The sequence below is a fragment of the Cinclus cinclus genome, chromosome 1 (genome assembly GCF_963662255.1).
Source record: "Cinclus cinclus chromosome 1, bCinCin1.1, whole genome shotgun sequence".
In the NCBI taxonomy this organism is placed as follows: domain Eukaryota; kingdom Metazoa; phylum Chordata; class Aves; order Passeriformes; family Cinclidae; genus Cinclus; species Cinclus cinclus.
In genome coordinates, this window is record NC_085046.1 from 15,303,372 (window position 1) to 15,330,820 (window position 27,449).

Sequence of the window (27,449 nt, forward strand, 5' to 3'; positions counted from 1 at the left end):
CACACCTCGACTGTGGACTGTCCAAGACTTTGGATAGACTTGAAAAAGTCAGTGAGGAAATGTCCCATGCCCTGCCAGTACAGACCAGTCTCTGCTATTGAGAGCAAGCACCTCACTGCTTGAGAGAGAAGACACAAATGACAAGGTAACCTGTGTCTGTTCTTTGAGCAAAGCAGAGGACATGAGGAAGGGGGATGGAAAACCCACCTCTGCCCTAGCAGTACAGATATGTGAGCCGAGCGTGTGGAAGAAAAACCACAACAAGAAATTCTTCAAGGACAAATGCCACTCCAGTTTTCAGTGGGCAAGCTCTCAGACAGAAGAGCCGATGTCACTTCTGATCTAGAAGGGACCTTCGGTTCATATTTACAAGGAGTGAGCAATGAGAACTACGATTGGGACTAAAGGGGCCCTGCCCCCAGCCAGAGGGGGCAAAGGGACAATCAGATCTATTGGCCCAGGGGATCCTATCACTGGATGCAATGGCCTGGCACACCTGACCCACACGAGTATAATGCTTTAGCTGACACCAGCGCACAATGAACTCTGATGCCATCAAGATACATAGGGGCAGAATCCACTTGTATTACTGGGGTGACAGGGGGAGCCCAACAGCTGACTGTACTGGAAGCTAAGACTGGGAAAGAATGACATAACTATCCCGTTGTAACTGACCCAGAAGCACCGTGCATCCTTGGCATAGATTACTTCATGAGAGAGTATTTCAAGGACCCAAGAGGGCACTGCTGGGAATTTGAGATATACGTTCTAGAGAATACCTTGAATACCTTGCTGGCCAGATGACCCTTCTGTACTGCGACTGCTGAGAGCTGAAGAACAACAGGTACCCAACTGCTACCACAACCGCTCACTGCTGACACCACCACACCAACTGGGACTCTGTGACCACCATCCATGAGATGATTTGCTAACTGGAGAGCCAGGCAATGCCAGCAAGACTCAACTCACACTTCAACAACTCATATGGCCAGTGTGCAAGTTCAATAGAGAATGGAGACTGACAGTGGACTGTTGTGGCCTGAATAAAGTCACACCAACACTGAGTGCTGCTGTGCCACACCTGCTTGAACTTCTGTATGAACTGGAGTCCAAGGCGGGGAAGCCATGCCACCACTGATGTTGCCAATACGTTTTTATCCACTCCTCTGGCAGGAGAGTGCACGCCACAGTTTGCTTTCACCTAAGGAGTGTGCAGTACACTTGGAACTGACTGTCCCAAGGGTGAAAACACAGCTCCACCATTTTCCATGGACTAATCCAGAGTGCCCTGGTAAAGGGTGAGGCACCAGAACACTTGCAATACATTGATGACATCATTGGAAATTTTTGAGAAAAGGGAAAAGATAATTCAAATCTTCCAGAAGGCAAATTTTGCCATAAAGCAAAGTAGGGTCAAGGGACCTGACCAGAAAATTCAGTTTTTAGGAGTAAAATGGCCATAATTTAGGAGTAAGATGGACATAATCAGAGTGTGATGAATGTGGTGAACAAAATAGCAGCTATGTCCTCACCAATGAGCAAACAGCAAGCACAAGCTTTCCTAGGTGCTGTGGGTTTTTGAAAAGGTATATTCCAGCTTACAGTCAGATTGCCAGGTCTCTCCATCACGTGCATTGGAAGAATGATTTCAAGTGGGGTACTGAACAACAAGCTTTTAAACAAAAGCGGATCATGCAGTAGCCTTTGGGCCAGTCAAGACAGAAGATGTGAAAAATGTGATCTATGCTGCAGTCAGGGAGAATGGTCCTTCCTGGAGTCTCTGGTGAAAAGCACCTGGAGAGACTCAAGGGCAACCCCTGGAGTTCTGGAGTTGGGATAGAAAAGATCCAAGGCCTGCTACACCCCAACTGAAAAAAAGGATACTGGCAACTTAAGAAGAGGTTTGAGCTGCTTCAGAAGTGATCAGTACCAAAGTACAGCCACTCCTGGCATCCTGACTGCCACTGCTGGGCTGGATGTGCAAGGAAGAAGTTCCTTCCACACATGATGCCACTGATGCTATGCGTAGCAAGTGGGTCATGCTGGTTACACAGCAAAACTAAAACAGGAAACCCCAACCGCCCTTGGATCTTGGAAGCCATCACAAACTGGCTCAAGGATGAAAATTTCAAACTATCATCGTCAGAGGAAGAGGAGGAGGAGAAGAGGACACGTGCTGAGGAGACTATACCATCTAATCGGCTACTACCAAATGACAAGTGACAGTGCCTTCACTGATGGTTCCTGCTGTAATGTAGGGACACACTGAAAATAGAAAGCTGCCATACAGAGTCCTATGAGGCAAGCCACAGAAGCTATTGAGGGGCAAGGTAGATCAAGCCAGGTTGTACAGCTGAAAGCCATCCAGGTGGCTTTAGGTATCACTGAATGAGACAAAGTGACCAACACTCTACGATGTGTCATGGACAGCAGCAAACGCTCCATGAGGGTGACTGGACCGATGGAAAAAAAGCAATTGGCACTAGAGAGGGAAAACCATCTGGGCTGCTGTATTGTGGCAAGACATCACTGCTCAGGTAGGGAAGCTGACTGTGAAAGTCTGTCATGCAGATACCCAAGAGTTGGGCTACTGAAGAACACTGCAACAACGGATGGGTGGGCTAAGCTGCCAAAATATAAATGTCTCAGACGCATCTGGATTGGCAAAATAAGGGTGAAATATTTCCGGCTCATAACTAAGGGCTGGATTTAACCATAGGCAGCATCTCCAGGTTATCCACAACTGTGAAACACACACCACAATCAAGCAGACCAAGAGGGTAAAGCCCTTGTTTTACAGTGGATGATGGTGAAAATTAAGTACAGAAAAGCCTGGCAGACTGATTATATCTCACTTCCACACACCCACCATGGCAAGCTCTACATGCTTACAATGATAGGAACAACCACTGAATGGCTGGAGACATACCCTGTGCCTGGAACACCACCTCAGGCCTTGAAAAGCAAGTTCTGTAGCAACACAGTACCCTCAAAGAACTGAATCAGACAATGGAACTCATTTCAAAAATAGCCTCATAGACACTTGGGCCACAGTACTGAGTGGGTATATAATACTTCCCCTCATGCACCAGCCTCTGGGAAAACTGAACTGTACAACAGACTGTGACAAAACCACTGAAAGCAGTAAGTGGCAGGACCTTCAAACATTGGGAGATGCATTTAGCAAACGCCACCTAACTAACACCAGAAGCTCTACCAAGCGAGCTGGCCCTGTCCAAACCAAACTTCCATGTACCACAGAAGGGGATTAAGTCCCTGTGGCACATATGAAGAATGTGTTAGGGAAGACAGCTTGAATTAGTCCTTCCTCAAGCAAAGACAAAACCCATCCACAGGGTAGGCAAACTCATCTATACTTTTGCTCAAGGAGCTGGGTGCACTAGGTGGGTAATGCAAAGGGACAGGGAAACATTATGTGTACCTCAAGGGGATTTGATTCTTATGTGAGAACAGCCTGTAATGTTGAATTTTAAAGCACCAGCTGCTAAATGACACTGTCACCATATGCTATAGTTACCATGGACAGTGAGTATGGACTACTTCAAATACACCAATCAGGAGCTTCTGATACATCTTGCAATTTGCCAGGAGCACAGCAGGTGTAGGATCTGGGCGTGGTGATTTGGTGGTATAGAGTAAGGGCCTGATAACATCCTGGTTCTGGCTAGCACAGCGTTAATTTCTGCAGCAGCCAGGAAGGGCAGTTATTTTGTATCACTTCATTTCACTGCCAGGGCTGGGGAAGGGAGTCCTCCTCCAGTCAGAGAAGGTGGCAGCAGCTCCCATACTGTGGTTCCCCTGTGGTGAGTTCACCTCTCTTATACACCCTTCTAATAATGCTGCTTTTACTGTTCATTTCTTATTTCACTGCTGTTTCCAGTAAACTGTTCGTATCTCAACCCATGATCTTTACCTCTTTTCCACAAAAAGAAACTCCTCTGTGATGGAAAATCACATGTTATAGACTACAACTTAGTTGTAGTCACAACTTTCTTTAGCTTAATTTAAACCCATCTATTTTACTTCATGGCTCAGACAGGATACTAAATCCTAAAAATACTGCCAACAACACAAAAAATATCCAAGTAATTTCAAATCCATTTTTGAATAATGTAACTACAAAAGTTACAACCTGGTTTAACTTATGAAGCTGTACAGAGCCTGCAACTTTGCCCTTTTGAAGTTAATTTAACTAGTCAGAACTCTTCAAGACAAAATACTTGTCTGACAAAACCCCTCAGATACCACTCACTGGGGTGTATGTATTTCCTCTGCTTTCTCCACAAACAGAAGCAGAAACTCCTCACTCCTTTCTTTTCCTCCCTAATTACCTTTTTCTGAGAGACTGTTTCATTGTTTATTTTGCCACAGAACTGAGTTTATTTTTCAGTATCTAAACACTGTTTTTCTGGCTTATTAGAGTTTTTAAAAATGCTTATTAATAATACAATCCTGTATTTCTTAAGTACACTTGAAGCCCTCAAACATCATGGAACAGCCAAGATGAACACAGCATGATGAGAAAAATTAAATATCTCCACAAATTTAAATCCTGCAGTTTTACAATTCTGATACACTGGTCCCTACACCTGCATCAACATCAATTCATGTTCCTTAACAAGCAATCTACACTATTATTGCAGAATAAGGATTTGGATTACATGGAAATCATTCATAAACCTATTCTGAATCATTAAGCATCAGACCAATTTTGAAATGACAACTGGAATTTTACCTATGGAAAACACAAATTAATCTGTGTCTTATAAAAAAATTTTTGTAGCAACTTCAGACTTTTGCAGTCTTTACAGCACAGACTATGGCTGAAGAAGTGGAACAGGGCAAGGCTGCAGCCTCTTCATTGTCAACATCAATTTCAAAGCAAATGCTATGCAAATGCATCTAACCTCAGCTAAAGCTTCAGCTTTTATCATAGAAGTCCCAAGGAAAACTTTTTAAATAATAAAAAAATGAAATAAAAACTAAAACTAGAAAGAGTATGCTGTGATCCCTTCAAGTTTTAAGAACTTCATTATATAAAATTTGTTTTATCTCTTCCTCTGAATAACTTAAAAAATTAGATTTTTTAAAAATTATTTGTTGCGATTTTAAAAATATGACTTTGCACCAATTTTTCCGTTATAAGTCTCACTATCTGGAGCTTTAGAAAAAACTTTAAAAATCCATTCACTTTGTGGCAAGAACATGAAAATACAGTTTGCTTTCTGGCAATTATGCAAACAAGCTTATTAGACGCAGCCTACAAAAATAACTATATTATAGAACTAAGCCACTTTCTGGACCATAAACTTTATTCACATGATAAAAAATGACCACAAAAATAAAGCCATCCAAAACAAAAAAAAAGTGGAAAACAAAGTAATTGGATGGCAAAAAGAAACATCATTAAATGTGGAGATTAACTTAATGGGAAGAACTATTAATTGGTTGAACATTAAAATAAAGGAAAAAGTCTATTTATAATGAAAGTAACTTTTTAAGACCATAGTGATTAGGGAAGAGTGATTTCTATTCATGGGAATGTGACCCATAATCACATCTTTTGGACAAAAAGGAAAGAAATCCAAGTTATCAGTCAGAATTTCATATGGCAAGAACCTGTATGACAAAAGATACAGTTTGTTTTAAGTTCTGCTAAGAGATTTGCTGAAGTTTTTGCTGAAGTAGAAACACCAGGTCAAGTCAGAATGGCAACATTCTGGTGTGATGCTTCCAAGAAGTGGGAATTTTTAAAAACAACATGGCCAAACGATCTTTTCAGAAAAAAATGAGATCATTTACAGCAGTTGTGCCAAAATGATCTTCATTTTTCTCTAAGCACCTTTAGCTTCCCAGTTTGAGTAGTACACAAACATACTACTGAATCTTGCCAGCACCAATCTCTGCCCCTTACAACAAGAATTTTTGCTCCTAAGCAAACAGCTGATCTGCCAGGACTGACATTCTGAAAGGCAACCCTGAGCCTACAAGCTTGAAGGAAAGGGGGTGGAAATCAAAGCCTTCTGACTGCTCTGCTTCAATGTAGAGGTTTGACACTGACAGTCCCACACCTCTGCTGTGCCTCTGCCACCCTGCTCTGTCTGCTGGAGTCTTGTGAGCACCTGTAACTTGCTCACTCCCTTCTTGACCAGGGTGTGCCAAGCTCATCAGGCACATGAGTATGACAGAAGTGGTCGTGGAAAGAAGAACAGAACTGGGAAATGCCTTTTTTGTGAAGGAAAGATTTTCCTTCACAGCCTTCTATCTGACAGCTAACATACTAGTACTCCCTGCATGACTAGCTTTAAATTAATGCTATATATTAGCTTGCTCTTATTCTGATTTATAGCAACGAAGATTTATCTTTAATGACATGGAAATTAACAACTACTGTTGAATAGATGATTCCTAAATTATTTAAATGACCCTTTGAGTGTTCCAATAGCTTCTACTACTAATGTAATGTTTATCTCATTAAAAACAAAACAAATGCATCCAAAATCCTTTGGAGTAAACACTACAATATTACCCAACCACTTTGTGAGCTTGAGCTGTTATCTTTGCACTGTTAGCAACTATTAGGCACATGTGCTCTCAGTGGGAGGAAAACTGCATTACAAAATTTTTAGCAGTTTGTATTTTATTGCCCTATAAATCTCATCTCTGCTTCTCTGATTAAAAAACTACTACCTAAAACAGCTAACAGAATTGATTTTTTTTCTGCTGATGATTAAGAATCTTAACACATTTTCTCGGCTGAAGCACCTGGAGTGTACAGTCCACCAACTAAGCTCTCTAAGCACTGACAGTCACATTTATCTGTTTTACATAGTTCAGGTCTGATCTACTAAGGACCATAAGCCACATCAAAAACACATTAATATTAAAAAGCAATGCATTCTGTAAACTCATTTGACCAAATGAAACTATAGTAACAACAACAACCAGATTCTCAAAAACCCTCAAATTATCTAAAATACAGAAAAAAAAAAAAATTTCCCCGTTTCTCACATTTGGATTACTCCAGTCTTAAAACTGAATTTTTTGTATTTTACGTCTGCAGTCAAAACAAATGTAACAGCAATGTTCAGCAAACAAGTATAAAGTATTGGAAGAAACTAAGAGTCTCCCATGTAACTTTTTCTAACTGACAAATGAATTGAGTAATATACTTGAAACTGCAAAACTCAGCCCAAGATGCAACAATACCAGAAGCAATGTTAATAACTGACCACTAAGTACTAGCAAGTGTTACAAGAAAACCACAGGGGTGAGAAAAGGAAAAGAAGCACCAGAGTCACAACCCACCCAGCATTGCACTGGCCAGCTTGCTGTATTGTCATGAAAGTTTTAGAGTATTGCTGCACTAGGAACAGAAGTGCTGCCTGATGGGACTTGGAGAAAAAGTGTGAGAAGCAGTATCCTACAGACAGACACACTGTTAAGATATGGACAACACAACATTTCATTTTGAATTAGAAATAGGAAAATGTGATGTGCCCTACAGATAAAGCAGCCAAAAAGTAGGAAAAGCAACCCCACACTTTACCTGCATAAAGCACTCACAGTGAGCACAAACAGAAGCAGCAGATTCTGACTGGAACATTCAAACCAAAGGGTAGAGGTCAAATAGTTCCCCAGGAACTCTCCACTACTGCCAGCCATTGAGGGCAGAGGACTACTGCTAACAGCTGAGCTATAGTTCAGCCAGGGATTTTATTCAATCTCCTTGTGGGACTACAACATACCCCTGCAGCAAAAGAGATTGAGCTGAAAAAAGCATTGTTGTTGGGTTTTGTGTTTTTCTGTTGTTCTGCTGTTCAAAACTATTACTGCTTAAAAAAATACACACTGCAATCAGAACTATTAAAACAGTGGTACATATATGCTAGCCTAAGGCAGCCAGCAACACATTCACAAGAAGCAAGAATTCATTTAAGGAAGAACTACTGCATATATTATTCAGTCATTTGGACCAACCTATTTCTATAGGCAAAAAATAACAGTTTTACCTCTTTTTTTTACAGAGGGATGGAATAGTCAGTGAACAGAAAAAGAAAATCAAAGGCTATTTGCTTTACTACTGTAAACATAAACCACTCAAACTATTTTCACTTCTGCAAAGACACTTTTAGAAGACTGTTCGAACCAAGTGTCTCAGGACAATTATTGTATTTTCAATTTGTGTAACAGCTACAAAAAATACTTTATAAACTGCATACTTTGAGTACTGCAGGTTCACAGCCACCTCTGACAGAACGAGTTAATCATCCAAAGCACTGCTTCTGACCTTTTATCATGACAGCACCTGCACAGAATTCTTCTGTTTCTGTACAAGAGGTAAAGCAACATGTAAAAACTCACATTTTCTAGAGTAAGAATTTCAAGCCCAACATTCACCTATTCTAATTCTTCAGTTATTTACTAATTTTCACCCTTTTCTGAATCTCGGTAAGTACATTTGCTCACAGTCAAGTGCCATGAAACAGATCAATGAGGCATGATTATTACAGGAAATATATTAATTTAAACCATATAAAATTAAAAAAAACCCCTAAGAATACAGAAATGCAGTGTACCATTTAATATGGAACCATCCATGGTAAAATGGAATCTAAAGTAAGATTTACAGTATCAAGTCTGCCCTGCGTGCTTGTTTTCAGTATTATACCCAGCTGTATGTTCTCAAATTAATGTTGTGTGTAAGAAGTATTAGAACTCTCTGCCAACATCTGTAGCAGTTGTCAGAATGGGAAGTTCCTTCAATTGCTCTAAGAGTCAGCTGTCCAATTAATGAAGATGTGCAGTAAAGCAGTGAAAGAATACCCAGTGTGAAATCCAATCACACACCAAATGAGAATCAAGAACACGCCAGAACTGAAAAATAGTTAAGAGGGGTTTTAAGTGCATTTTAAATATAGAAATGAAAATGGAGTAGCTACACCAAAGGAAAGAACACTTGACACAGACTTTTTGTACTGTAACATGTACAAGTGCATGAAACTACAATCAGAAAAGAGAGGATTAACTGAAGCAGGTAACTACTGCACGCAGTACAAGACCCACTCTTGAACTAGTACACCTTACTCCATGCTTGACAGTGCTGAATAGGAAAAGGCTTGCTGAATATAACCTGTTCTTCTGTAGTTTACAGTCAGTATTCGTAAGCCAGGTCATGTAAAAATTGCACAAAGTGTCAAGAAAAAACAAAATTGCTTTACATGCACAACTGTCTTACAGTATTTGTCAGTGTATATGCTATTGTTTGAATATTTTGGGTGGCCAGCTGTTCTTAAGTCTGTGTAGAAGTTCAAACTCTTTAATAAACAGAAGTGGAAGACACAAAAACAGAGTACAAGACCAGTGTCAGACCACAGCCTGTTTTGGTCTTCTTTTTAAAACTATTTAACTAGGCCAACTTTTAAGTATGGACAGGCAACAAGCCATCTTTCAAAAAATAATTCAATTACATATTAATAATATATTTTAAATTAAAACACTGTTATCAAAAATTACTTTTCTCCCTCCCAAAGCCCTCAAAATAGAATTTTCTTGCACAATACCACTCTCTAAAACTCAACCACACCAAAGTAACACATTGTTATTAATTACACACATCTCATTCTCACCATCTCATTGAGCTCTTCATCCCTAATAATGAAATAAATTTCCCTAAAAGACAGTCACAAACAATGCAAGGTGAAGTCCTGATCTTCACTCTAACTCTATCTAACAGGTATTATCAGATAACAGAAACACATATAATCCGCATATTTTGAATTGAAGATCGAGTATTTCTCAAGACAGAAATCAAAACAGATTTGCTCTTACAAACATGTAGAAAATTCTCACTTTCTGTAAGAAACTGTGCTTGTGTTGATTGAAAGGTTTGACACTGGCATTCCAAACAGTAACAGCAGTGCATAAAACAACGGTCCAAAATGACTTTCAAATTGTGTAACTACGTAACTCAAATAAGTGGCAAAGATCCAAAACAACAAGACAGAAGACAAGAATTAAAATATGTTCTACAAAAACACATCTTTCAAATTATCATTTGAAATGTTAATTTTCAAAATAAGCCAGAATACAGTACATTTTGCAGTGTCAATTTGAAGTTGTGTAAGATACAGCAAATGGGGTCTAGGGGAAAGTAAACACATGGAAACAGTAGTCAGGTTCTAAGCACATACAATCATACAGGAAAAACATTCTTTAAATTCTAGTACCAACAAACTTCAAACAAGCAATGTAATGCAATGCATCATCTTGAAACTAGAGAGAATTTCATTAGACATACCTTTTCTCTCTGTTTTCTGTGCAGGGATGGAAGATGTAGATGTAGACAGTTTTGATAAAGTAGATGCTCCATTAGCATCAAAGGATTTCTTTGGCTGGTGATCAGATTGTAGAGAAAATGGACTAGGAGGAACAGTGCTTGGGGTAGCAGTTGGATGAACCACTGGTTTGATGGGATGCTGTACTGGAGTAGAACTACTGTGAGTCTCTGCTCTTGGCAGTCTGTAGTCTCTGTCATTGTGCCTGCTTGTTTGAGATAAAATATTCTGTGGGAGCATACTGCTGGTGTCACTGGAATGCTTGTCTTCCACTTTTTTTCAGGATTCCCCAAGAAACATTGCAATAAGAAGAAAAAAAAAGATTAAGTTAGAAACAAGTCTAAGATTGCAGTAACTGATTAATACAGCTGCACACCAACAACTAGAGCTGATTCAACTTCTTATGATTAAAAAAGCCTCAAGTAGATCAGCATCATAAAAGACAAAATTTAATTCTACTCATTGACAAAATGCATTTTCCCTGACCTTTGCTTAAGAGTTCCAGCTAAGAATTGTGTTTTGATGAAAGGCTGCTTTATAACAAGTGTTACAGTCAAGTTAACTTTTGAAGTCTCCTAAAAAGATCTAAATCAAGATCTATTATTTCCATCTTGTATTTAGTGTGAAGAGGTAATTTTTCTTTTGCTCATCAAAAACCCTGAACATCAAGTATAACTTAATAGTTTCACATTCTAGCCTTCAAAGAATTCCTCTTCATGTCACTCGAGTACTACAACAAACTTACAGTTAATTCAAGATACTTATATATATTAAATGAATTACTAATCTGCACTGGTCACATGATCAAAGACTAAAATATGCTACTCAGTGAACACACCAACTAACAACAGAGAATAGATTCCTACATTTTCACCTGTCACAAAACCCTCACTGTATTATGCATGACTGCTATCTTTTTGCTGCATCCAGTATATTTTAGCATATGCAGTGAGTTTCAGTGTACACAGAAAAATACCCCTTTATACATATCAACCTTGTCAAATCTAAAGAGCGTGGATGAAGAATAATACTTGGGCTTCTACTTTTAAACTACCTTGAGAACTATGCTATCAATTTACCCAAACTACATCAGTATCAGACAGAATCTCAAAGTACAACTACTCTCCAAAAGAAAACTGACCAAAATTAAAGCCAGGTATCAGGACAAAAATCTTCTATTCACAGAAATTTATAGTCCAGGAATGATTTTGCTAAGAGTACTGGTAAGGTAAAAATATGCTCTCAATAACATACACAAACCTCTGAAAATAATGGTATCAAAATCAATTGAATTAGGTTATTATTTTTAGATGTGAAATATTTATTTTTAAGGTCAGAATATGACATTAACAGGTCTCAGTGATCATGACAGTCCAACTAAACTACAGATTATGCAAGCTGTTTAAGTAACTACCCATGAAGATAATTAAATTCGACAGTAAAAGCCACAAAAGGAGAAGCAACATGAAAAGCACTAAGCAAGTATTGCACTAGTAAGTTACTTAAAGAAACAACATTTGGGAGAGTTAACTGTGCTATCTACTTTGGCTTTTGTATATGAAAAAGTGAGAAAGAGCTAAGGAAAGGGATGTTTTACAGTTTTTGAAGTTTGGAAAAGAAAATAACAATGCAAACAAGGCAAGAATATACTGCTGCAAAAAAACCACATACTTCCACTGGCAAACCCACTGGCAGCTGTCGCCTGCATCACCTCTCTTCTGTAATCCCTATCTTTTGGAAAACTGTTAACTGACATTTTGCTTGCTTCTTTTTGTCTCTGCTCTCTGAAGAAAAGAAAATGAAAGTTAAGTAAGAACTTACATTATCTAACAATATAACAATTTCTTTAAGTTACATGAGATGAATAAAACTGTTAAGAGCTTGCTGCTACAGGTGGGGTTAGCAAACTCCAGCCACTGCTTCCTTATATCCGTGCTTGCTGAAGCCCAAATTATACCAGGCCAGCTCACTAATCTTGTAAAAAAAAAAAAAAACAAAACAAAAAAAAAAAAACACCCAAGAAAAACCCACCCCAAAAAAAAACCCATTAAAAAACACTCAGAAAAAAACAAAACAGAACAAAAACCCAACCAAAACAAACAAAAAAACCCCAGAACAAAACAAAAACCAAACCAACCAACCAACCCATGTCCCCAACACTTCCACCACTCCCCAAAAAATCATCCCCACGCAAACCAACCATACTTCCCTCTCAGGCTCTGGACTGTCAAGACAGAAGAAGTGCCAGAGGTCATGGTAAGGGTAGGAACTTTGCAGACTTGGAGCACAATCTTTCATAGCAGTAATCTATTAGATAAGCTCAACTGCTCTGAAGTGTGCTTAAGAATATTTGTTCTTTATACAATTCAAACAATTACAAACATATACCTTTCCAGCCACTCTTTTGGTTTTTCCCACTGTGAAACTTCTGTTCTGCAGTTGTAGTAGTATTTTTTGCCCGAAGAGCTGATGTGTTCAGACCAATCATCCGCAGAATCATATGCCTTTAAAATACAAACAGTGTCGGACAAAAGACTACTCAAGAGTTTTAATACACAAATTTAATACCACTCACTGTTTTTAAAACTACTAAATATCACCCTTTTATGTACCCATATCATTGCTTTCCACCACCTCTAAATGCCCATTTCATTGACAACTTGAACACACGACCAGCGTCCCCCAGTTGCATTCTACAGTAGTTTCTTTCGGTTTATTCCCTTCAAACACCTAGATGAAATCTAATAGCACATTTAGTGGGATACAGTAAGGTCAATACCAATAGCATTAGCTCCCTTCACCTTATTTATATTTCCAAAATTTTTTTACTGATCACAGATGTACCAATTTTGGGTTTGGGCAATTTTTCACAACTACCACTCTAACTACTAAAACTTTGATGCTGAAGTGATTAAAATTCATAATATGCAATGTATTTCAAGGCTGTCACAAAGTTCATCGTTTATCACAAAGTTCACAAAAAACATTTCTGTATCTATGTCATTTAAATAATCTTATATTTTAAAATAAATGACAGATAACTCAAAGCTCTAATGATTAACAATTACAATACTTTAAAAACATGTAACATCTGCAGGTTGGGATTACAGAGTGTTTATAAAATAAAGACCGATGTTGGAAGACTCAAGCACAATGTATATTCTGCTGGTCTTAGACAAAATTACAAAAGTATGGTGTGTATGAACACGGCAACACATGGATGAAAATCAATCACAAATACTCACTGCATCAGAAGTTTTGCTTGGATTATTGCTGGGATTAGAAGAATGTGAATTTGAACTATGAAGAGCACTGTGGTTGTGTGAATTTTCTTGTGGAGAGTAACTGGTCCCTGAAAGAAAAGAGAAAGACTATTCACCATGTATGCCTTCAAAGAAATCAACCATTCTAAGGAGGTGGAAGGGGAAAGAAGAGGGAGTGGGGAAAGGCAAGTTTTCCAAAACCTGGAACACAGCACAGTTCAGATGCAGAATTATTTCAAGAGACTACATGCACATTTCTTTCTCACACAGCATAAAACCCACTTTGATTTTATAATTAGAGTAATGAAGTATGTCCGTTCACTGACCTCTCACTTTATTCCATTGCTAGCAAACCAGCAGCCTTTATAATTTTCATGTTTTTAAGAGTCCTAACATGCCAACTGAAAAATTAAGAGACATTTTCTCCTCAACATTAGATCAGAAAATATAAATAAGCTTATCAACAGCCTACACGATTAGATGCATAAAATCAAGTTTTAAGTTTACAGCACTGCTGTTTTCTTTTGAGACTACTTGTTATTAGTTCTAGGTAATCATTTCTGTTTATGCATACAGAGCAGACTAAATTTTCCTGCACCTCAGTCTCTGCAATAAAGGTACTGACATCTAGAACACCAAAAGCAGCACTTCCCAAACCACCACCTGCTTCTGGCATCCCTACCAGCTACTCTTCAAGGCAACCTGGTTTTCCTCAATGTGAAAACACTTGAGCAGCTGAAATGCAAAAGGAGATAATGCTCAACATCTTTTAGATGTGTGTTTGTGCCTAAAATCAAGTCACCTGAACAGTTCCATCTACAATTAAACAAGGACACCTGTTCCACTCTGCAATCTTCTTTTAAACTTCCTGCTCTTAAGGCCCCACTTACCTAAAATTTCTAAGCAAATAAAAACTCTTCCATTGTTCTTGATGGGATTTTTTGGGTAAGTTTTAAATGTGCACATAAATCACAGCAAACTAAGAAGAATAATTTGCTTATACATTTCAGGGGAAAACCTAGATATTGCAAACGTAACACTCTCCCAGCTTTTCTACTGAGAAATTTCTCAATACCAAGGGGTACTACATGAAGTACCACTAGCTTCACGAATTGTATAGCAATCTACGTATGAAGTCAAAGTGATTTGAAAATGGCAAAGAATTTATCTTATAGGCAATTACAGTAAAGGACTGGTAGGTAGGAGTGAATGGAGTAATAAAAAAAAATAAAATAATTGTTTCAAAGTCTTCCAAGACCTACACACACAGAACATGACTAAACGACACAGTATGGTGCAAAATGAGAGCCATTATATTGCAAATTCTGTCTTTTGAGCCTTCTAACTACACAAGCAGTGACAAAATTTCTATTTCAAACTCCTTTCTCCCCACCTTTAACCCTGCAGGTTAGAAAAACAGTCCATCACAAAAGCAAAGAGGTACACCACCAACAACCTGTTTAGTACCCTACAAAGGTTTAAGGTCCATTCACACAAACATGAGTTACTGCAACTTGACCCACCACTACCTCAAAACCTTTCCCTACACTACATTGGCTAAAACTGTATGTTATTCTCTGTAAAGATATAAAGGGGAAAAAACTAAGGAAAACAGAATAAGCCTCATACTCAAATACAGTCTTTCAAAAGCTAGACCATAATCCTGCACCCAAAGTATCTTCCATGCTCAGTCAGGCAGAGTGATGGCATGGGGGCAAGTTAAGCTCATCAGAGCAATACTTACAAACACGACACACTTGTAATGTGCATGCCTAGCAACAACAACCAAAAATCATTTACAGATGCATTTGATTCCCCTAGACATAAGTAGAATATCATAATTACAAATCTGTACTCCCCAGTTATACCAACAGTCTCAATTTTTTTTTTAGATATTGATTATGCACTGAAATAGCTGTTTAGTATTTTTATTAGCCTTTCTTTTAGTCTTTATTTACTATAGCCTTCCACTGAGATAAAAATCATTAAAATTCCTTAATGTATGTTTGTAGGTTGTTCAACACAGACATATTTGAATTAATTTCTGCTATGAGGTAAAATCATCTCGCTTTTTCAAGGAAAAAATGAGATGAAAATTTACCAGATGGCTATGTTTGACCCATCCCTTCAAAACATCAGAAAGCACCAATGCATTTAATTTACTGTAATCCTGTACCATGGATGCAGTATCAATACATTTTGCTCAGCGTGCCCAAGATGTACATAGTGATTTTTAAATAATGTAGTGGCCTAAATACACCACCATCATGAATCTAATCTAACAGGCATTTTTGAAACATGAGAAAGAGCCAAAAACAACCTATTATATCAACAAAATATTGTAAAGCCAATTCTATCCAACCCATACATAAACCCCTCAAATTCACTGTGCAGACTTCCAAACCCCACACTGTGTATTAGCTCAGCAGCATGCCCCCATTCCACACTGTGCCCAGCCCCAGTACTGAGTCACCAAAGCACTCTGCAGGAATATCAAAGCAGCTGCAGCAAGTCACACCCACCTCCAGCTGGCCCCGATAGGAGAACATCTACTATGCAGCAGTTTCTTCAGACGGGGCCCCTGGGCCTCTCTGAGCTGCAGTCCTCCCAGACTGTCCACCCACATGCTCCATCCATCAGGAATCCTGTCCTACCTGAGCTGTCCTCAGCTGCATTAAAACTGATCATGGCTGCTCCAGCAATGCTGACCACCTCAGGTCACCAGGATGAGCAACATGGGCATTTTACAGGGCCAGCCATAAATACATACTGATGGTGCCTCGGGCAGTTACATAGGGTAATTACAGGTGTGTGTTCACCACCCATACCTCCATTCTGTTTTACATTTAATACTACTTTATGTTTGGATCTGTACCCAAATTTCAGGAACGAGCATACAAAAGGACTGTTGAACTGCTGTTTGCTGTTGGAAAGCTTACAAGACCAAAGCTGATGATACTCTGGAGAACAAGAATTTTAGGCACTTCAAACAAGTTAAGGGCTTAAACACCGTATGTAAACATGACAACCAGATTCCCAAATTACCTTTTTTCTACTGAGGAAGCAAAGTTTTAATATGTGATTAAATCCATGCACAGTAGTCATCTAGGGATCTGACAACTCAGCCAAGCAAGCAATGCTAGTTCAAGTTGTCTGGCAAAGCTGCTGAATATGTTTAAAAGGCCAGAAAGCAACCCACAAGCAGAGGTCCACCTCTAAAAACAAGGGGGTTCCACTCACTGGAATGCTAATTAGCAAAGCCTAACCCCGAGCCATTTTAAGGTGGCTGTGACTTGCCACCAGCTCTGCATCTCCCAGCTGCATGCCTGGGAAACGATCACAAGAACAGGATCACCAAGACCAGTCCATACCTCAGAAACAGGCCTGACAATGTAGGCCTGATAAGGAACTGTCCCTTGAGATAGTTCCTTGTGGCACTTCTCACCTTTTCCTCCTACAGTCAGACCTTCCTTACTAGCTACACTTTCTTCAGGAAAGAGGAACAAAAACCTGTTTTCACACTCTATCACCATATTTTCAGATTTAGCAATTGCTAATATGTATCTTTAATGCACCATAAGGAAATAAATATTGTTTTATAAATGCTCCAATTCAGTTTCAGAACTCCCTGTGGAAACGTTTACTGCACAATGACAGTGAAGTTTCCTCACTTTAATTGCTATTTTGAAAGCAGTTAAAGCTGGAAAGAGCTACTCCTACCTGGAAGATGGCCAACAAGGGCATCAGCCCTACAGTTATATAAAACTGTAATAGTGCAACTGTGTGAGCGAGTCTTCCCTAGTGATGAACAAGTCATAGGGCAGGTCAGAGTCAAGGTTAAAATATCACAGCTATCTCCTAGACTTTCCAACAAAAATCACATCTTCCTCACTAATGCATGAAAATTACCAGAAAACACAAAGAGCAAGACTCTGGGAACAAATTCAAAATTGACTTAATGCCTACTACAGATTTGAGATTCCATTACACTAGGACTCATTTAAATGTTTTTGTAAGTTGTTTCCATACCCCAACTGCTGAATACAAGGCACTCTGAACCACAACAAGGGCTCAGAATGATGCTGGACTTAAAAACAGATTTAACATCGGATGAAATAAGAATACTCCATTTTACAATACAGTCAACTTTCTCTAGCAATTATCACATTTAATTATACATTAATTAGCATTTCCATTAACACCACTTCAACTCTGAAAGTATAAAATGTTCAAATTTTAAGTTAACTAAGGATCAGACTGCTCTAACAAACCACCTGGTTTCCCTCCCTTCTCCCTTGCCATCTTTCAAGATCAAACTAAAACTCCTTCCTTTCCAAAACCTGTACACCTATACTGGCAATTACAACATCCACCTGAAACCACCTAAAATAAATTTTCTTGCCACTTGATTAGAACAATCTAATACATGACTGTGCATCCCCACCATCCTCTGGCATCCAAGTATCTTAGTCTAATTTACCCTTTTTGGTTCATGACAGTGTACAGTATCAAAATCACAAAATCTCCAACTGAGATGCACAAGTTGGAACAGTGAGACTTAAGAGCTGCAGTATATATACTGTTGCACCACACTACAGTTAACTTTACACAGTTCACCACTGATAGAGCATTTATATTTTCTTTTTAGCCACAAAAAAAACCTTGTTAATATCCTAACTCTGGTTTTTCCATACTAAAAAGAGTCAGCGTAGATATAAAATACAGGAAGTTTACAAGTGCTCACCAGCTGGAACTCAAAGATGGTCTGCTCCTTCAATCCCTCCAAAGGGAACTGGGATTCAGGAAGGGCATTAGGAGAGTCATTGTTTCTGTGCCCATATATTAGGGATGTGGAAAGAAACACTGGGCAGCAGAAAAGCAAGGAAGGTCATTACATTTGTGACAACTCCAGCAATACTTTCTATGACTCCATGTTCCACCTCTCAGCTAACATGCAATCAAATTGATCAACTATAGACAATATCAGAATCTGAACTTCCTCAGAAGAACAAGTACTACCAAGTGACGGATACAAATTAGTTGTGAAAAGAGAAAACAGCAAGACAGTTTATGGTGGTAGTATTCATATGGGGATAACTAATTAAGAAGACTTCTTCAAACAGTAAGAATGATAGAAATTTAGCTAGGATAAGCCTAAATTAAAATGTCTAAAGTGTATTTCAACTGGCTTTGTTACTTTAGTGCAAATCCTTGTACAGAACACTTTCTAAAGTACTGCATGTGGGAGGAAATAAAGCAACACAACAGGAACACAATACCCAACATGCCAGCAGTAACAGAACAGACTATCACGGTTATTTTGATTTGCCAAATGTTAAGAGTAGTAAGACAAAACAATTTTTCTTCACTGCATTTTTATGTGGCCTGGTGTATTGAAATAAACATGACTGCCTTCCACATGCAACCAAAAGCATAAAAACTTGCAATTTTCCTAGCAGAGCAGTGGCCTCAGAGAATACACCAACTGTGCAGTAACATTTTCCAGAAATTCTTAACCTACTAAGTTGAATGCACAATGCTCTGCCAAAAAAATGAAAATCTAGCCTGATCACTATACTGCCCAACTACATACTTATTATGCCAAATAAATGTTTTATACCAGTCAACAAGTAGCTCTATTGAGCAAAAAAACTTACAAAGCCTTATTTAATTCCTACCCTTCTCTCCTGCCACACTCCCAGTCCAGGACAGCAAAGTTTGTAGTGTTTTGCAATATCCAATTCACAGGGTAATCATTCCCATGTAAAGAAGTTCTCTTTTTTCTCCAAAGTTACCATTCACACAGAATTTCATAGACATCAGCCAAAAACATTACTATAAACAGACCAGGAGTCATACACACATGGAGTGGCACAAATGACCAACAGCGGATGAAAATGAAACTGTATATAGTTTTATTCATAAGAGAATTTTTCTTCTAAAATGATAGTAAGAAACTGACACCTGGAGAAGGAAAAGTGAGGAGCAAAAAACTAATGAAAGTCAAGGACACATTTTACTAATGCAATACTCAGCAAATGCAAAGGCATTACTGATTATTAAAATGAGAAAAGATAAAGTTAGATCTTACATATTGCATAATGTACAGTGAATTTTACTTTGCTCTTTGCTGCTTACTTTTTTATTTTTAATTAGATACACTCACTTATTTCAGAAACTGAAGCTTCATTTTAGGGCAAACAGACCAAACCGCTCTAGAAAGAGCACCAAGTTATTCCTACCAACCAAAAAGGAAAGCCAGAGGTAGTAAAACGCCTCAAACTAAATTCAAACTTTGAGTTTTCAAATAACAATTTGGGGATTTACTACTCCAGCTAAAAGTGTAATATAGCTTGGGTTCTCCTCACTGATAGAGCAGACAAACTTGTTTTTGTCCAACCATCTTCTCAATTGCTCCTTTCCTTGTTACAGCTCCAGCTTAATAATTAAATAATTATAGGATTGTTTTCTTTCTCCCCTCAGTCCACTTCCCAGTAGCACTGAGAAACTACTTTTCAATTTAAGACACAACTTTGAAAATTTTCAGGTTCACTGACAAGGTCCACGGAATGCAGGTTTCTGTACGATCCAGTACTCAAATGTCACAAATCATAGAGCTATAAAAAGCTTAAGGGATAAAAAATGGATTTTTAGCACACTCCAGACAGAATTCCTACCAATTTTCTCCTTCAAAGAAAATCAGTATAATGTCAGCCATTGAAATAACATTAAACAAAGACTGGACAAATAATTTTACCATCACCCATAAATACTTTACTCTTTACTTTGAAGTAGGATAAAAAGAATTTGCCTGTTTCTCAATAATTAAGGCAAATTCTAACCAGCTCCTAAACACTTCTGGTAAGACTCAAAGGTTACTAAAGTAGATTAAACAAATAATAATAAATAACCTATAGAATGCATTTACGTGAAATTAAAAACTATTGGGAAATAAGTTCTTCAGATAACATTTGTGACTTCCTCCCTATCGGGAACTTTAGGTTCAGGTCACCTAATGATAAAAAAAATGCTATCAACATCCTCGACACTGCTGAAGATCTGCTAAGACACGCACTTCATTTGAGATCAATCGATTTGAAAAAAGCAGCTTAAGCAGTTTCACCCATGGAAAATGTGAGTAAGTACCATGAACTTCAGCAACACAGAGTCATATTTCTAACTCTCTGGCTATGAGACCAGAAGATTTCAGTGTGTTGAATAAAAAAAAACCAAAATTCTTGTTCAACACCACTAAGGACACTTTTAAGCATTTTAAAGCTTGCAACACTAATTAACATTAGCATTTTTGTACAAGGAGTGGGACATTGCTCTAAAAAGAAAGGAGATAAGCTGAGAATAAAGCCAAACTCTTCATTCTGGACTGTGGCTCATCAAACATTTACATCTCTAATACGGTAACGGAGACTGCTCAAGAGAGGTTCTTCCAACCTCAACAGGTTATACGTTATATGAACTAACAGCTTCATATACAGACTTTTTAATTATTATGACATGCAAAAGCAGATGTGTTAAACTGACAGCTAGAATCTTTACCACAAACTAAGAACCACAGTATCTGAACTCCACATGGATCAGCACAGCAAATGGACAATGGACTCAACTTCCCCCTTCCAAGTCCTCCTCAGCAAAACACCACAAACCCAAACGAGCCTCCCATGAAGACATTGTAATATAGCACTGAGAGTCAAGCTCAGTGATGGAAGTCTAACAACACCACAACACACTCTACTATGTCCAGCAACATTTCCACAAAACTCATCAACTAAGACTAAGCAGAAAACTGAATTTCTATTTCTGATTCCCCTGTCAGTAGATAATTCCAAATTTAGAAGTTTTTTTTCCCCTCTCAAAAGCCAAGAAAAATTAGACAACTCAAGACATTTTCAAAAAAATACATTAGTCATCTGAGGCCACAGGCACATACTCAAATGCTTCATGAAAATTAGGCTCAAGGGATACTGGAATGGTAAACAATTCCTTTAATATTGCAGGAAGGGGAGGGGGCAAGCACTATAAATTTTACTTTTCATTCAAGGAGCTCTCAAAGAACGTAAAACATTGGAAGAACCACTGATGTTTATGAACACACACCTCAGATGGGAGTTAATCAAACACAGACACTTCATAAAAATTAAGTATTTCAGTATTTTTAGATTACAAACAGCAGAGTAGGACTGTGAAAGACTGACACAACATAACCCAGCCATCACAAACTGTAGTTTGAGTAAAATCAGGGGTCATGTAAAACAACTTCTGTTTACCAAGGGGGACAAAAAGCAGCTGTCCAAAGAGAGCTCTAAGACTCCCCTTTTTCTATGTATCCACAGCACTAAATTAGTACTCCCACTCAGAAGCTCCAAACAATTAAGTAAGATATGACAACTTAATCTCCCTAACAAAATCCACAAAGCAAAAATAAGGTTAACAAAGAATAAGGCCAGGTTGTTTAGCAACTCTCAAATTTCTTTTGATGTTTTGAGGATAGCTTCTTGAGGACAAAGAAGGTTAAACAGAAGACCCTGTGAATGCAATACTACTTACAAATGAACTTGCACTGAATATTCCCATTACTAGGCTTAGAATAAGGAAGGCAAATCTAGAAGTTTTTATGCACATAGGTAGTGCCATGCAATGACAAATACTTGTAAACTTTATCCCATCTTAAGTTTTCTTCATTTCAAGTGAGCATGCACCATTGAGAATCAGCAATTCAGCAAGTACACAGTGCTGTACAAGTACTAAAAAAAAGGGAGTCTCTCCTGTAAAACACTACTGCAATCCTGCAAAAATGTTAGTCACACACGTAACACACATATCCTTAATCAGAAAGCTGTGGCAGAATCAATATTTAATCACATTAAAATAAGGCAAAAAAAAAGGCACCCTCCCTTCTTAAATGTGTCTTAAAAATAGTACCTGTAAATCAGATTATCTCAAATTCGTATCTTAAAATACATCAAACACAATAGAAGAACCAACCTGCAATACCACATCACTCCTGGAGTGCTATGAATATTTGCTATTTGAAGAGAACTTCTTTTCTTCTAAGCCTACAGCAATGTCCATGTATCAATAGAACAGAAAAAGCATTATTTCACCTAAAATTTAGATACTGACTGATCTGCCTATGAAGAATTCTGGAGTACTTCTGTTTCCAAAAGATTACTTATTTTTTTCCTGAACATGCTACTTCTTCACCAAAAATGAGAAACCTAACTTGAAAATATTTAGCATTAAAAGCAGCAGTTGGTCAACATACTTTCATGTAACTTGAGAAATTATAAGGTTTAGACAAAATAGATTTTTCAGTTCTTAACATACTATGCCTCGTGTATTTATTACAGTATAGATATTCAGCAAGCATGATTTTAATTTCATGCTTATTTAATTTTCAACTGGGAATTGTTTCTGAAAAGAAGAGATGCTAGTAATACCAAAAAAAAAAAAAAGCAAGTCAAATTACTTTGTTACTTCCTGTCACATAGATGTTCTTCACTAATAAAGGAATGCTGGCCCACAGCTCTGAGAGGAAGCAAAGATGACAAGCAAGGATTGATCCAAGAATTTATATATACAGTGTTGTGGTTTTAAAAAATACAGAATCACAGCTTTGTGTCAGGCTGGGCCAGCTCATCTTAACAAATCTTAGCTCAGCTTAACAAAGGTATTATGCAACAGGGCTTTCTTTCAAGCATCTAAAGCACAACAGGTGACAAGACAATGAATCTCTCTTCCCATTAAGTAAATCTTAAAATACGTACAAAAAATTCAATTGGTCTTTCCTGGAACTACCTTACTATAGGAAAATAAGCTTCTTCACAAAAGCTGAAGTTATGTTTACAAACTCAAAATCTACTTTACAATTGTTTGATTGCCTAAGTGTCTCAATTTATTTCTCTAGTTAAGTAAATACTCTCAAAAGCACTATACAAAAACTGCAATCGTTATTATCAACAGTGTCTAGCCAGTAAGAGCTGAACTTTATACTACTTGAAGAGTATCATATATTTCTTGTATTAAAGCAAGCAGAAATAGCATTCTTTCACATGAACAGTTTTTAAAATTAAGTCTGTGTTAATCTGCCAGCAGCAGGTGTATGAGTGAGGAATCTACTCAAATGACTTAACTAGATGAGATGTAAACTCCTCCCTATGTTATTCAAGGGGCACAGCTGGCATGAACACACCAGCATCCCAAAAAACATAATTATGTGAAATATATGCAGCAGAAATAAAAACAGGTAGAGCACATTACCTAAATTGTGGCGTTTATATACAAATGTGCATTACGCATTATATACCTCAAAAAAAAATTCTTTATGGTTTTCCACATTTGGGAGTGAAAAGCTATGTTTGAAACATAAAAATGAGATGAGCAGGACAGGCCATAATTTCCTTTCCCTGTTTTTGCTACTGATAAATGCAGAAGATAATTGATAATTCTGCTGCTCCAACAAACTCAGTAACAAACCCAGGAAAACACTAAAGAGACTGTTGCTTTAGAGAATACAAAAAAGCACAATATTTAAAAAATCTGGGAAACCACTGCAGAGGAACTAATCTGTGTAGGGATGGAACCATAAAATCTGCTTTGTAGAAGTATTTTGAGAAAGCATGACATGCCTAAATATATACAGCAGGTCACAGAAATTATACTGACAGGTAGCAGAAAAGTAATGATAAAAGTTTAGACCAAAAAATGACCTTTTGAAGACTCCTGCTGCCCCTCAGACACAGGGAATTTACTTCATTTAGCTCATTGTTCATATTTCTGGCTGCCTTTTCCTTGTCATGAACTTGAAAACTGTTTTACATCTCTTTTTGAGTGATGGCAAAAGGAGGGTATTAGCATTTTTTTATCATACCCCTGCCGTAGAAACAAAACAAATTATGTTTTAACATTATGAAAAATTTCCATTTAACTTTGACAGATCTCCTTTGCAACTCTCCTCTGTAACAACAGTTGCATTAAGGAAGGGATTATTCCAGAATACTACAAGGCCTAATAATAGGTCTCCAGGCCTCATATTTCATTAATTTCAAACACAGTGTTACATTGCTGCATGCATGGAAAGGTAAGTCAAGGCCACAAAAGCTTAACAGACATCTCTTAACGCATCTGGTAAAAAGAGTGAAATCTCTTGTCAGTCATCTGCTCAAAAATTTATCTCCCCTTCCAGTGACCTGAAGGACAAACTTTCCAACTGGACGTACCAAGGGGGACCCTCATCACTGTCTACAAGTATCTGAATGGAGGGTGTCAGAAGATGAATCCAGGCTCTTCTCAGCAGTGCCAAGCAACAGGTCAAGAAGCAGTGGGCACAAACTGTGGTTGCAGGAAGTTCCACCTGAATATGAGGAAGAACTTCTTCATGACATGAGTAACTGAGCACAGGAGCAAGCTGCCCAGGGTGGCTGTGGAGTCTCCGTCACTGGAGAGATTAAAAAACCATCTGGACACAATCCTGTGCCCTGTATTCCAGGATGACCCTGCCTGAGCAGGGAGTTTGGACCTGACCCACTGTGGCCCCTTCCAACCTGACCCACTCTGTGATTACTCTTGAATAGCATTCTATCAGTGTACTTCCAGTTACCAGGCAAGTACAATTTGTGCCTTAGAACACACATCTCACTTCACAAGCTTGAAAGCAGGGAGAAAAAACAGAAAAAATTCTTATTGAAGAGCTACATAGGGAATGATCTCTCTGTACAGCAATAGGTCTTTCCTTGAAAATGCCCATGAAATTGTATAAAAGGCTGACTTTGTAAACAAATGCAGTTACCATTGCAAGTCGGGTGCCATTAAGTTACTATTATTCACAGCACAGTTATTACAGCATCATCTCCCCTCTCAGCCAACACAGACGCAGCGCACTCTCTTCCAAGTTCAGCCCAGCTTCAGCAATACTTGGCTTACTGGGTGCTTTATACTGAATAGGTAAAAATGGCCAGGAAAACAAACACAAACTGTCAATAAACAGCTTACTGTTTGAATAAGCAGTGCTTTTTCTCTTAGAAAGCAGCCATATCCCAACGCATGGTTAAGGAATAATTCTAATTGGGGGGCATTGGGGAATATAGAGAAAAATGCTACATAATTTGCAAACTGCTGTCTTGACTACAGCCTAGTAGCAGGCAGCTCATCAGAAACTAATAGTTCTCATTACTTCTTTTCATCTTCAGAAAAGCAACCCAAAAATACGAGTTAAGTAAACTGTATATTCCATTTCTGTAAAGTCAAAGGCTAGTAGCATATGTTAAAGTATGATGCTAAGCAAAAATCATTCCCTTTGGATTAGCTTACATATCAAAGACAAGCAAATTCACCAAATCTTGTATATTGTCTGTTGTTTTCTCTTTTCCAAAACATAAAATATGCTTATGTACAAAAGCTTACCAGGTCTAGCAGGCAGACTGACTTGAACGCTCTACATTTACAATCCAATGAATTCTTAAAATTAAGATAATGCATTTACTTAAACAGAGCAACTATAAATGGAAACCTTCAGAGAACCTATTTATAGATCTGAATTTTATATTCTCACATATAAAAGAATGTAAAAACAGTAAGTGAAAATTCTCAAAGTCCTAACAGCAACAGAGTTTGGGAAGCAGGTGCATCAACAGGTTACAAACAAATAGCACTGCTTATTAACATTTGATGCAGCCTCCATTTCAGATCAAGTCTCACACTAATACATCTTTACTCTAGCAACCTACACCAGATACTTGAACTTCATTAAGAGAAACAGACGACTCCTTCCACCTACATGAATAAAGACTTAGCATTTAATACCATCATATTAATATCACAATTCTTACCTAATATAAATAATATAAAATTAGGGGGTTTTATCTTCCATTCTGTGCTAGTTAAAAGCAAGCTTTACAGATACTTCTCAAAAGCAATTTTCAATATTAACATTCTAAACCTCTAGATTCAGAAAGTACAAACATAAGTCGTATCTTTTACTGTGATTCTATGAGCACATACTTTTCAATTTCTTTTCTATTTGAGATCCTCACAACAGAGTAACACAAAAAAGTGGTTATACAACTGATCCTGCACCAAGTCACCCCAGAAATGCTGCCAAGTCCACCGAGTAAATGAAAAGCTAAAAGTTTAAATTTGAAAACAAGCTTAAAATTAAAACCCTGTCTGAAGGCAGTAGAATGAATAACACTTAAAGTAACACTTTTATAAATATCAGAAAACATAAACTTACTTTCCCCGTTTTTTTAAATCCAAAGAATAGCTTCTAAGAGGTGAATGATCCTGGAAGCAATTCTGTTTTCCTTAAAAAACAAACCAGCCACCAACCTCTACTTCTGTTAAAGCCATCCAAATAACCAATATTCAAGGAACAGTGAAGTGAATCACTAAATCTACATTTGGCTGCTGGGGGGTATTCAGAGCATGCTTCATGGAGAGCTCACTCCCCTTTGTCATCAGACTTCTCTCATCCCAGCTTTGACTGTATAGCTACCGTAAGGAAATGGTTATCAGAGCAATGAATAATTAATTTAACATTAACAGTAGTAGTTAATAGTAACTACATAGACAGAATCTAATCCAGCTTCTTCCTGAGCCTTTCACTATGTTCCATCAATCTCAGACTTGCCTCTCTCCACCCACCCCGCAATTTCCTCTTTACAAGGCCCATTGCCTGAGCATCTTCCATTCTCTTGTAGCCACACTAACACCCGTTCGTTCTTTGTTTCACTGGCCAGTGATCACACCGATTTAATCAGCAGTTCCCCTCTACTGCCAGGGCTGTCAGCACAGGAACCTAACAGTTCTCTGGTTA

At 38.0% G+C, this 27,449-nt stretch overlaps 1 protein-coding gene across 4 annotated transcripts in view; it reads right to left on the bottom strand.

The window, feature by feature from the left end:
- WAC (WW domain containing adaptor with coiled-coil) overlaps positions 1–27,449 on the bottom strand; it is a 57,705-nt gene that overhangs the window by 23,782 nt on the left and 6,474 nt on the right. For 3 of the 4 annotated variants that reach the window (XM_062507063.1, XM_062507045.1, XM_062507054.1), the window contains exons 4-7: positions 13,604–13,710; positions 12,747–12,862; positions 12,030–12,142; positions 10,322–10,630 (exon numbers count right to left, since the gene is read on the bottom strand). In XM_062507063.1, coding sequence (XP_062363047.1) covers positions 10,322–10,630; positions 12,030–12,142; positions 12,747–12,862; positions 13,604–13,710 — 645 coding nt within the window. The remainder of the gene's footprint in view (positions 1–10,321; positions 10,631–12,029; positions 12,143–12,746; positions 12,863–13,603; positions 13,711–27,449) is intronic. The other variant, XM_062507071.1, reaches the window with a different exon arrangement.